General features: G+C 46.7%; 1 protein-coding gene across 1 annotated transcript in view; it reads right to left on the reverse strand.

Annotated features, from left to right (window-relative positions):
- The window catches only part of Pik3ap1 (phosphoinositide-3-kinase adaptor protein 1), a 111574-nt gene extending 108039 nt beyond the window's left edge, over positions 1–3535 (reverse strand). The window contains exon 1 of the mRNA XM_028773118.1: positions 3395–3535. Coding sequence (XP_028628951.1) covers positions 3395–3407 — 13 coding nt within the window. The 5' untranslated portion in view covers positions 3408–3535. The remainder of the gene's footprint in view (positions 1–3394) is intronic.
- Between the last annotated feature and the right edge of the window lie 9289 nt (positions 3536–12824).

A 12824-nucleotide genomic window follows, 5' to 3' on the forward strand; every position in this document is an offset into this window, starting at 1 on the left:
GGAAGACTTCAGGGCCACTGAAACCAAAACCTAGGGGAGCTGTAAAAAAAAAAAAAGAAAGAAAGAAAGTCCAAAGTGGAAGTTCAAGTTCCTCCCTGGCCTGCCAGGGAGCGCCATGGGGCTATCTGCTTTGTCAGCAGCTCTCCCTGTGTGGGGCAAATGCCCTTTCTTCCCCAATAATTCCTTCCCTTGGCCCAGAAGTCATTGCTCCTCATTCTAAATCACTTCTCTCTTTCTCCTATTCAGTCAGAGAAACAAGGCATGAGCCAGCAAGGAGTCCATAAACCCTGGCAGAGCTGAGAAAGGGGCTTTGTTCTTGTGAAGCTCAAAGAACAGGTTTGGCTACAGGAGAGTGGAATGGTTTGGGGACAGGAAGTGACTGGCTGACCACAGAGGGGAGTCCCAGTTGGGGGAGGGCAGCTAAATGAGAGATGACACTGAATGATCCAGAAGCCATCTGAGAAAAGAAGAGAGAAGTGACCGCAGGTGACCTTGGCACCCTGTCCATTTGAAGGAGAGCCCATGTTTGAACCTGTGCACCATTTTGTTTGTTTGTTTGTTGTATGTGTACATGCACACTGTGTGTGTTCATGAAGCCACAGCACATGTGTGGAGGTCCAGGAACAACCTAAAGGATTTGGTTCTTCCTCTCTACCATGTGGGTCCCTAGGATCAAACTCAAGTCATCAAGCTTGGTGACAAGCACCCTTACTAGCTAAGCCATGTTGCTGACCCTGTGATGCTGTAAGACCAGGAATCGTGGGAGGACTTAGAGGTGAGCCTGGAAAGAGGGAGCTGGACAGGGTCTGAGAGCTTCCTTCAGGTTCCTGAGGGCTGAGGCCTGGAAAGGGGAGCTCCGGTCTTCACCAGCTGCAGACTTGGTCCCTTCGGGGAAGTCCCAGGCGCTTCCTCACTCTCTCTGGTAAATAAGAGAAACTATGCAAGCACAGGCTGGTTACGGCTCATCTCACTACACAAAGTGCTTGCTCTCAAGGAGCCGAGGTTCTCCACAGTTTCAACAAGCAAACACGTCAGGGAATGGGAGAGGAAGGCTGACCTTCTAATGGCAGGAAATTTAAAAAGACCACGGGATGAGGCTACAGTTGAGTGGACCTTGAACACATCATGCAGCGTGAAGGAAGTCAGTCACAGAAACCACAGACTACATAATCCCATTCATGCGCAAGCCCAGGGCAGGGCAATCTGGAGGAAATACTGAAGAAGAGGAAAGATCTCTCTTTGAGTTGATAAGAACATTTTCTCAGATTCACATGTTGGTGAGAACACTACCGACCACTTACAACACTCTTTCAGGAACGTCCAATCAGTGACCCATGAGCTGAATGTGTCCCAGGATAGCTATGAATGCAACTCAACTCATCTGTAGATGACGTCATGCCACAGTATCAAAAGCTGGACACATCGGATATTGAATAAATACGTTATGACATCGTTTTTAAAATAAGGACACCATACAGGTCGGTGGCCTGGATGACTCTCTCGCCTATGGCATGGCAGTGGGAAGTATGGCTTTTCCCTACTGTGACCTGCCCTCAGGACTACTTATAACTATAGACAGGCGCCCAGGGAGCCCAGAGGGACCCACCTGGCACACTGCCTGGCATGGTGTTTCACCACAGAGGACACTGACAACGAGAGGTTTGGATAGCTTTATTCACTACCCCAGCTTTGGTTGTTGGGTTAGAGTCTTCATCTGAACCTGAGTCCAGCCTTAAGCCTAGCCCCGTCAGCTATACCCTTGGAGTCAGCCTTCTAGACACCAGACAGGGAAAACAGATTGCTCAAAGGCTCCTCAGTTTGCTGTTCTCTAGCAGCCCAGAGCCTGTTTTATCCAGGAAACGAGACAGAAGCTTAGCCAGCTTATTTTCTCCTCTCCCCAAACCCTCCATCCACCCAGCCACCATTGCTGTTCAAACACATAGTATAGACCCCTTGCCTGGGACATTCTCCTCCCCAGGACCCCCTACCTTCCCTCCTTCAGAGCTTGCCTAATTCGCCCTGTCCACTTTCTTGCCACACCTACCATGATATTTTTTTTTTAAGTGAGCTGTTGTCTTCCTTGTCCTCACAGTTACACAGCTTTTATCCTTTTGTTTCCTGAACAATACTGAACACTTACTACAGTGCCTGGAAACAGCAAGCACTCAATAAATGTTTGTCCAGTAAATGGACCCTGACCCTGGCACTGCTGTATCTAACCCATAGAGCCTGGCTAGGGAGCCACAGGCCATTGATGGACCACTCTCCCAACCCTTCAATAATAATAAGACTGTATCATCAAAGCCTTTTCTACCCACATTCCAAAGTACCATGACCTAAAGCTAGACCTTAGCAGATCTGGAGAGAGTTGGCTGTAGCATCTGCTCCCTTCCTTCCCAAGCACTGACTTCCCCAGCTTGCTACATGATCTTTCTCAAGAGATGCTATCATCCGTTTTTCATTCTATCTCTAAAAGCATTAGACTTGAGCTAGGTAAACACAAGTAAGCCAACCCGAAAACATGGCAACTCTCTCTCCTGATCTAGCAATTCCCCACTTACTGTTTTCTTTCACATCACCAAAACTCTGTGGTGAACAGAAACCAGACAGACATGGTTATCACCATGAATTTAACATGCCTTATATCCACTGAGGTATATAGGTATTGCTCATTAACTGTCTCTCAACATTATCATTACATGGTTTGTCCTGGACCTCAGTGAGCTAAGTGTATATGCCCAAGAGCTACAAAGGAACCCAAGAACAACCAGAAGAAACTTCTGGCACCTTCTGATGGGCAGATTTGCCCACCCGCTTCCAATTACCCCTGGACACAAAAGTTCCATAGAGAACAGAGTAAGAGTAACATTAAAGGAGTATGGTCTCAGTTTTTACCAAAATTCTAGGTAAGAAATACAAATGCGGCAGACAAAGAGGGTTTCTGAAGCTGTTCATGGACCACCTAGGACTGCCTGAGTGCCCCCTATTGGTTGGATAAGACCCTAAGAGAAGCATCTGGCCTCTTAGAGAATCCGCCCTCCACCTCCTATCAACTGAGTACTCAAGAGTTACAGCTGAGAAAGCAACCCTTGGCATCTTTAGTCAGATCTGAGAGGGAGAAAGGAAGACTTAGAAGCTGGGATGGGGCGAGCCCCAGGTAGGAGCTGGAGAGAATCGTGCATAGACCGGTTAAGGGAAACGTGAGAAAGTTCAGAGGGGAAGTTTGCGACAGAGACCGGAGAAAAGACCGGAAAGAACACAAGATCCCCTCACTAAAGACTAAAGAAGTGAAGGAAAGGTCTCTAAGCCTGGAGGGTGGTGTCAGAGAGCCTCAGGAACCAGGGGCGCGCGAGCCAGCAGCTGGGAGCTGGGGAGTGCTCCGTCTGCTACCCACCTGAGGCTGCCATGCCGTCGCGGGAGCAGCTCGCATCCCCAGCCGGCACGGGAGCACAGTATCCGGTTGTCCACAGCTGCGGTGGGCGACGTCGCTGGTTCAGGGACAGAAACGGAGCCCAGCTGTGCTCAGGACAGTGGCGACTCTGGCGCTTCCTCCTGCCGGGCAGCTGGGACTCGCACGGGGGCGTGTCCACAGGGTCTGCCCCGCCTGCGGGGCTCCGCGTGGCACCTGCACGCGCGGCGGTTGGGGAGGGGAAGTGAGAAGTCCACAGGACCAGCCGCCAGCTCACGATGCCGACCCCCGCTCGTGCCACGTGTGCCCCGTGTCTCAGGAAAGCAAACAGCCACCTCGATGTCCCCCAAGAACAGCCTGAGGTGCTGGAACTGGGGGAGGGAAGGCAGAGGCTGCAAGGATAGCTGGTCTCAGAGTTTGAGGTGGGAAAGCGTAGCACAGCTGTCCCAACCACCTTGTCCCTTGGGACTTGTCCTTGAGACACTGCAGGGAGGGCCTGCAGGAAGGGGAAGGAGGAGCACCTGGCCCTAGGGTCTTGGCGCTGCCCTTGGGTGCCCTCCCGTGATCTTTCTGCCTTTCCTTGGATCTGGTCCTCTGAAGGCACACGGGTGTCAAGTATAATCTTTGATAGATGGATGTTATCACTGCCAAGAGCCTTACGCACACTACTGTTCTGCTTCCACTATCAGAACTCTTTCTTTGGCTTTCTTCCATCTCCCTCCACTTTAAAAAAAAAAAAAGTCTTTATTTATTTTGTGTGCTTGTGAGGAAGTATGCATGCACATGTTGTGCAGATCACAGAGAGAGGTCAGAGTCTGTTCTCTCCTTCCACCATGGAGATCTGGTGAATCAAACTGGCTCGACACTAGGCAGCAGGCACCTTTATCCTGAGCCATGTCACCAGCCCCTCTTTCACTTTTAAGGACACCAGTGACTATATTAAACTGCCCAGATTATGCAGGAAAAGGCGTCAGTACATCTACAACTTCGGATCTTTGACCTATAAAGTAGCAAATACACAGACCCTAGAGATTAGGGTCTGGGTATCTTTGGACATAGTTTCTCTTCCTAACACAGGCCAAGAGTTCCTAAGGCAGAAATGAGCGTGCTGCCTGCCATTCCCCCTGTTTAGGATATCCTTGGCTCCACTCCTACTCTGACACACCATGATAGCTATTCCACACTATTAGAGTTCTTTAACTGACATTATAGAAACATTTCCTTTTTTTCCAGAATGGCTTTAATTGATGCTTTCTGTATTCAGCTCTAAGTTTCTCAAAGTTAGCCCAGTCTTTTTTTGTGTGAGGAGTCTCTATCCTCTAATGCTAACTCTGGCCAGAAAAACGTACTCAGAAACACATATGACCAGGAAATCCTTATATCTGAGATCCAGGGACAGAAGGGACTTTTCAGATGCTGAAAATTTGAGACTCCTAAGCCAAGAAGGAGGGACTATAGAATGCCAAAGTTAAACCATATGTTATAAAAGACATCATAGAGCAGTGATAATGGGAGGATTTTAAGTTTAGAGATACTGAGCTTGAAGTACCTGTGTGATGGGTAGCTCTGTCATGGCAGAAGGGCAGGGTGGAAGGGGCTGGGGTCCTGAGAACCTTGCCATGAATGCTGTCCTTGGAGTTGAAGCAGCAGCAGTAGTGGGGGTGGAGAGAGGGGGTAAAGAGCCAAAACCAGAGCAAGAGTAGAACCATGGAGATGGCCCATGCACAGGACCATGGGGGCTTCTGCATCTCTGAAGGGAAGGCTGAGTAAGAACAGGAACCCAATGTCTAGGAGACCCAGGCAGGAGGGCCTTGGAGGCAAAGCTGCAGTGTTTGTGGATCACTGTGAGGCCCTGGGAGAATGTCACCAGGCAGAAGGACAAACCACTACTGGCACTGTAACAATATGCAGGAGTCCAGGTTGGAGCAGCAGAATGTGAGCAGGGAATGGGGGTGATTGGTAGGACCAGAGATTGGAGCAGGGACAGAGGCATGGACCCTGAATTCTTATCTGACTCCTCCACTTACCACTATGGAGCCTCAGGCAAGCTGTGACCCTGAAAGCCCTCAGCTTCCTGGTGTGAACAATGAAGGAATCCCCAGTCAGAAAATCCAGGACTCAAACACCAGCCTTCCGGATCCTACCATGACCTGAAGCTTCCTTCATGCACCATGGGCCTCTGGACCTAGATGATCTACACTTCTTGTTAGAGTCATTTTATAATCAGCCTATATTTGAGGCCAAGTCCCCAATGTCCCCACCTCAAAAGCATGCTCCCCTCTTCTGGCTGCAGGTTCTAGAAGAGTAAAGGCCCTTTCTTGACTCTTATGACAATCTGGACAACATCAACCTAAGTATTCCTGTACCCTCTCCAGCTGTTAGAGGTCATCTGTCAGTGGCAGGCAAGGTCTTGGTCACTCAGTCTACTGGGAACATTCCTCACATTGTGGAGCAGCACCGGTTCCTGGAATTTGGCTGGGAGAGAAGCCCAGAGGTCGATACTCCTGGGTGAAAGGGCATTCCTAGTTTGGGGTGCAAGCCACCATGCTTCTCTGTTCAACAGGAGGAGCTAGATTAGGGAAAATAGCGTCTCCAGTTTTTTCATCTCTGATGGTGCAGAATGTTCATCAGGAGAAGGGTCCATCTGCCATCCAGAAGAAGGCCCACTGAGTGGATGGAGAGGATGGGGGACTTAGACCTGATAGTTGCACGTCTGATATTGGCAAAGAAGAACCAACGGGTGGAACAGGGAACAGAGAGAGAGAAAGAAATTTCTATTTCTTATTTTGAAATTGCAGGCCTGAGGACCAGTGTCTGCTGGGATATAAGGCAGAGGTGAAGGAGCATGTTCTCGTGGGCAATCTCAATCCATCCCAATTCTCTTAGCTTCTCCTTGAGTACAGAACAGCTAGTATACATCCCCTGCAGACCAAAAGGTTAAGAACTTCTTTTTTCTTTTATGTATGTGAGTACACTGTTGCTGTCTTCAGACACAACAGAAGAGGGCATCTGATTCCATTACAGATGGTTGTGAGCCACCATGTGGTTGTTGGGAATTGAACTCAGGACCTCTGGAAGAACAGTAAGTACTCTTAATCCTGAGCCATCTCTCCAACCCAGTTAAGAACTTTTGCCTAAGGGTACACTACCAGCAATTGCAAAACTGTTTGAACCCAGCCATTCTGGCTCTAGAGCCAATTCACTTGGCCAAGTAAAAATACATGTCAGACTCTGCTTTTGCCTGAAGGTCCTCCTAAGTCACCAGACACCTATGCTGGCGTCACTTCCATGGCGGTGGAAATGGCAGATGTTCTGTCACCTGAGGGCTCCCTCTGCTATGCCTGAACTGGACAACTCTCCCAAGAAAGGAGTTGAGAGTGGAAGCTTACCCAACATGCCTTCTTCCCACCCATGCTCTGAGCTGGGCAGCCCATCGGAGACAAGCCTCCTCTTTCCATACTCCCTCCTCCAGTGCGTCCTACGGGACTCAGCACTTGGCTGTCTTCAAATCACCAAGTACAAGCCGTTCAGTTTGTAGTTAAGAGTTGCTAATGTGCAGGTTACACACCACCTTCATATGGAAAGCTTCGTTTTCACCCTGTCCCAGAGTCCCAGGACACTGGGACATCAGGGTGGAGTGTGTGAAGACAGGATTAAAATGAACTTGTAGGTTGGATTTAAGAGGAGGTGCTGTTCCAGGCAGTTTCAACCTGACCCAGCAGGGCATCCTGTTAAAAACCCAATGCAGGCAACTGTTGAATATTGTGACATTCGGAAAGCAAGCAGCTTTACAAAAAAAGCCTGTCCACCACTGTAGCCCCTCTTTCTTTCTTTTTTTAAATTGGATATTTTATTTATTTATATTTCAGATGTTATCCCCTTTTCCAGTTTCCCCTCTGCAAATCCCCCATCCCATCCCCCCTTACCCTGCTTCTATGAGGGTGCTCTCCCACCCACCCACCCATTCCTGCCTTAGCACCCTAGCATCCCTCTACACTGGTGGGAGGGCATCAAGCCTTCACCAAGGGCCTCCCGTCCTATTAATGCCAGATAAGGCCCCCTCAGATCTTCAGTCCTTCCCCTAACTCCTCCATTGGGGTCCCTGTGCTCAGTCCAATGGTTGGCTTCGAGCATCCGAACCTGTATTGATCAGGATCTGGCAGAGCCTCTCAGGAGACAGCTGTATCAGGCTCCTGTCAACAAACACTTCTTGGCATCAGCAATAGTGTCTGAGTTTGGTGTCTGCATGTGAGATGGATCCCCAGATGGGGCAGTCTCTTTGTCCCTGTATTTCCTTTAGACAGGAGCAATTCTGGGTTAAAACTTTGGAGATGAGTGGGTGGTCCCATACCTCAATGGGGGGAGGGGGCCCATGCCTAGCCTCTGGATATGGTCTTGACAGGTTCTACCTCCCCTTTGTGGTGTATTTCAGATATGTCATCCCTGTGAGGTCCTGGGAGGCTCTTGCTTTCCTGGCATCTGGGACTTTCTGGTTGTCACCCCCAGTTCCCCATCCACCATTGCTACACACCTCTGTTCAATTTCCTGACCCTCTGTACATCTCCCCCAGCTCCTCCCATACCTGATTCTGTCCCTCTTTTCCCCTCCCCCTCTTCTCGCCCTCCCAAGTCCCTCCCACCCTCTACTTCCCTTGATTATTTTGCTCCCACTTCTAAGTAGGACTCTTCTTGAACTTCATGTGGTCTGTGAGTTGTATCGTGGGTATTAAAGTTTCTTTTATGAATGTGGGTGCCCCTGCATTTGGAGCATAGATGTTTAGAATTGAGAGTTCCTTCCATATCTTTTTTGATAACTTTTATTCGATATTAGAATGACTACTCCAGCTTGTTTCTTGGAACCATTTGCTTGGAAAATTGTTTTCCAGCCTTTTACTCTAAGTTAGTGTCTGTCTTTGTCACTGAGGTGAAGTTCCTATATGCAGCAAAATTCTGGGTCCTGTTTACGTATTCAGTCTGTTAGTCTATGTCTTTTATTGGGCAATTGAGTCAATTGATGTTAAGAGATATTAAGGAAAACTGATTGTTGCTTCCTGTTATTTTTGTTGTTAGAAGTGGAATTATTTTCTTTGGGTTTGTTGAAAGAAGATTACTTTCTTGCTTTTTCTAGGGTGTAGTTTCCCTCCTTGTTTTGGAGTTTTCCATCTATTATCCTTTGTAGGGCTAGATTTGTAGAAAGATATTGTGTAAATTTGGTTTTGTCATGGAATATTTTGGTTTCTCTATCTATGGTAATTGAGAGTTTTGCTGGGTATAGTAGCCAGGGCTGGCATTTGTGTTCTCTTAGGATCTGTATGACATCTGTCCAGGACATTCTGGCGTTTATAGTCTCTGTTGAGAAGTCTGGTGTAATTCTGATAGGTCTGCTTTTATATGTTTCTTGATGTTTTTCCCTTACTGCTTTTAATATTTTTTGTTTTGTACATTTGGTGTTTTGACTATTATATGACAGGAGGAATTTATCTTCTGGTCTAGTCTATTTCGAGTTCTGTAGGCTTCTTGCATGTTCATAGACATCTCGTTCTTTAGGTTAGGGAAGTTTTCTTCTATAATTTTATTGAAGATATTTACTGGCCCTTTAAGTGGGAAATCTTCACTCTCTTCTATACCTATTATCCTTAGGTTCTGTCTTCTCATTGTGTCCTGGACTTCCTGGATGCTTTGGATTAGCAGCTTTTTGCATTTTGCATTTTCTTTGACAGTTGTGTCAATGTTTTCTATGGTATCTTCTGCACCTGAGATTCTCTCTTCTATCTCTTGTATTCTGTTGGTGATGCTTGCATCTGTGACTCCTGATCTCTTCCCTAGGTTTTCTATCTCCAGGGTTGTCTCTCCTTTTTATTTCTTTTCTATTTCCATTTTTAGATCCTGGATGGTTTTGTTCAATTCCTTTACCTGTTTGGTTGTGTTTTCTTGTAATTCTTTAAGGAATTTTTGTGTTTCCTCTTTAAAGGCTTCTACCTGTTTACCTGTGTTCTCCTGTATTTCTTTAAGGGAGTTATTTATGTCCTTCTTAAAGCTCTCTATCATCATCATGAGATGTGATTTTAAGTCAGAGTCTTGCTTTTCCAGTGTGTTGGGGTATCCAAGGCTTGCTGTAGTGGAAGAACTGGGTTCTGATGATGCCAAGTAGCCTTGGTTTCTGTTGCTTATGTTCTTGCCCTTGCCTCTTGCCATCTGATTATCTCTGGCGTTAGCTGATCTTGTTGTCTCTGACTATGGCTTGTCCCTCCTGCAAGCCTTTGTGTCAGCACTCCTGGGAGACCAGTTCTCTCCGGGAGGAATTTGGGTATGGAGAGCTGTGGCACAGGGTCAGCTACTGGGTGTAGACAGAAACCGGGAGGATCCTGTCCCAGGCTGTTCCTTGGTTCCCGTGTCCTGATGGCTCTGACTGGGTCCCTCTTGGGGCAGGTATTTGAGCAGAAGTGGTGGTCTCACCTGTGTTCACAGGTGTGTCAGCACTCTTGTAGCCCCTCTTTCTGAAGGACCTCTGAAGGAACTCAAAGACTTCTCTGCAACAGTAATGCTAATTGCAGGCCTGGAACCCAAGTTCAAAGACACAAAATTCTAGGCATCTGCTCTTTGGCTCCAATGAGATAATTTCCTGAACTTTTGCCATTTTGAATCCATTTATTCATTGCTCAAGAGCTGTTTGCCTTGTCCTGTGTTGTGATTCCAAAGCCTGGCAGCTGGCTTGTGCTACTGCCACAACCTCCCACCAAAAGTGACCTTAGGCATGTGAAAAAGGACTGTCACAGAGTTGTCACAGTGTCCACGTTCCCTCACTGTTTTCTAGTTTCATTCCGTTGCTGTGATAAAACCCACTAACCAAAGACAACTTGGGGAGGAAAGGGTTAACTGACATTACACTTCCAGATCACAATCACAGAGGGAAGTCTGGGCAGGAACTCAAGGCAGGAGCCATGGAGGAAAGCTATTTACTGCCTCATTCTCAGACTGATACTCAGCTAGCTCTTTTAGGTGTGGCAGGCCCATCTTCCAGGAGATGGTGACACCCACTGTGGGCTGGGCCTCCCTGCATCAGTTAACAATGCAGAAAACTCCCATCTCCAGTCCCACAGACCAATCTGATCAAGACAGTTCTTCAATTGAGGTCTTCTCTTCACAGGTAAATTCTAGGCTGTATCAAATTGTGTGGCAGTAAAAACAAACCAGCACACCTTGTCTCTTAGTAACAGAATCCCAACTTGAATTGAGGGTAGCAGTGTACTGTATTAAAGTTTCTATTCCCTAGCATCTCTTGCAAATTTAGCAGAGGCCAACAAGAGTCACCCAATGGAATCTAGGACTACCCTTTATAAGAAATTTAACAGGCTGGAGAGATGGCTGGGAGCACTGACTGCCCTTCCAAGGGTCATAAGTTCAATTCCCAACAACCACATGGTGGCTCACAACCATCTAGAATGGAATCCAATGCCCTCTTCTGGTGTGTCTGAAGGCAGCTACAGTGTGTGTGTGTGTCTGTCTGTGTGTGTGTGTGTGTGTGTGTGTGTGTGTGTGTGTGTGTGTGTGTATAATCTTTTTTAAAAAATAAATTTAACTTTGCTAGAATTTTTTTCCTTTTCTGCCATTGTTTTATCTCCTGCCTGAGATGTAAATGAGACTGTTAGAAGTCAAATATTCTTCTTGAATTATGAGGTGACCATGTGGATACACTAAGGAGGTACAACGAGAAGACAGGCAGAGGCTGACTCCTTACATAATGGTTAATTTGTCAACTTGATGCTATTTAGAATCACCCAGGAATAGAATCTCAATGAAGGGTTATCTAGATCAGGTAGCCTGTGGACACATGGGTGGTGAATTGTCTTGATTCCATAAACTGATGTGGGGAGGTCCTGCCCACTGTAGGCAGCACCATTCTCTAAGTAAGGAATCCCAGACTGTGTATGTGTAGAGCAAGTGCTAAACACAAGCATCCTCTCTTCTCTTCACTGAGGTGAAGACTAGCTAATTCCAGTTCCTGATGTCTTGGTTTCTTCCACAGCGATGGACTAGGATGCCTACTAGCCACAGAGCTTCTCAATAAGCTCCAGCTTCCCGACTTCTGATGTTTTTCCATGACAGATGTCGGTGCATCTCCGATGAGTTGCGATTGTCTGAGTGTTCAGCTGTATTTCACCACCACGGTTACCAATATGTAAATGGAGGCAACATTTAGTGTTACCAACTGTAACACATGTTCTTTCTTATGGTGGCTTGCTTGGTGCTTCACAGAGAAGGACACTGTGAACCAGTATCGTGAGATACTTTCCCAGGGCCATTCTGAAAGTCATTCTGAGCCATGGGACAGTGACATATTGGACTCCCTCCAGAGAGTTCATTTAAAAGCACTTCCTGAAGCCATGAGGGCGTTTTCAGGTGGGGCCCTGCAGAGTTTCTGCCCTTTCAGTCACGTGCAGATGGTCACTGTCCTCACACATGAAGCGTATCTTTCACGCATTCTACTTCTGACTTAATTGGGCACTGAAGCAGAAACTCTAGTCAAATGTGACAAAAACTAAGGAAGCCTGAGGCGAGAGTGTCTGAGTCAGTCGAGGCCTTGAGAGGCCATTATTATTGGAGATATGCGAAAACCAAGGCAGAGGCTGGTGAATAGCCTTTATCACATCCTGTATCACTTTGGAGACAGAACCATGGCTCTCTCTCCTATCTCTCAACTAGTGCCTTTTGCTGTATCTAACTTCTACTATTCCCTATTAGAAAATTCTTGTTTTATATTTTGTTTTCCTGAATCAATCTATCACTAGCAGCCAAAGGATGCCTTACTTTGAATCTGAGTCTCACTTGCTCATGATAAATTGTTCTTTCTCCAGATTGCTGATTGACGAATACTTCGTTAAGAATTTTGTTTAATTTTTTTTTTTTTTTAGTTTTGGGTCTTCGTCGTGACAAACTGCTTGATAAAAGTAACTTAAGGATAGAAGGATTTATTTTGCTCACAATTTGAAGGTATAGTGGCAGGAAGCTCATAGCGATGGGAGCCTAAGCTGTCCATGGTGAGTCTGTCATCGGAAGCAGAAAGAGAGACGAAGAGTCAACTCACTTTCTCCTGCTTATTCCCTCTAGGGTGCCATCCATGGAGGGGTGCCCCCACAATAGGCAGCTCTTCCCATTTCGATGGATTCCAGAGGCTTGTCTCCTACCAGATTCTAGAGCCCATCAAATTGGTGGTCAACAGTAGATTCTATTTTTTAAGAATTTTTAAAATTTTTAATTTATTTATCTATTTATTTATCTATTTATTTATTTATTTTCTGTACATACGAGTACACTGTAGCTGTCTTCAGACACACCAGAGAAGGGCATCGGATCCCATTACAGATGGTTGTGAGCCACCGTGTGGTTGCTGGGAATTGAACTCAGGACCTCTGGAA

The sequence above is a fragment of the Grammomys surdaster genome, unplaced genomic scaffold, assembly GCF_004785775.1.
Source record: "Grammomys surdaster isolate TR1022 unplaced genomic scaffold, NIH_TR_1.0 66, whole genome shotgun sequence".
Lineage (NCBI taxonomy): Eukaryota > Metazoa > Chordata > Mammalia > Rodentia > Muridae > Grammomys > Grammomys surdaster.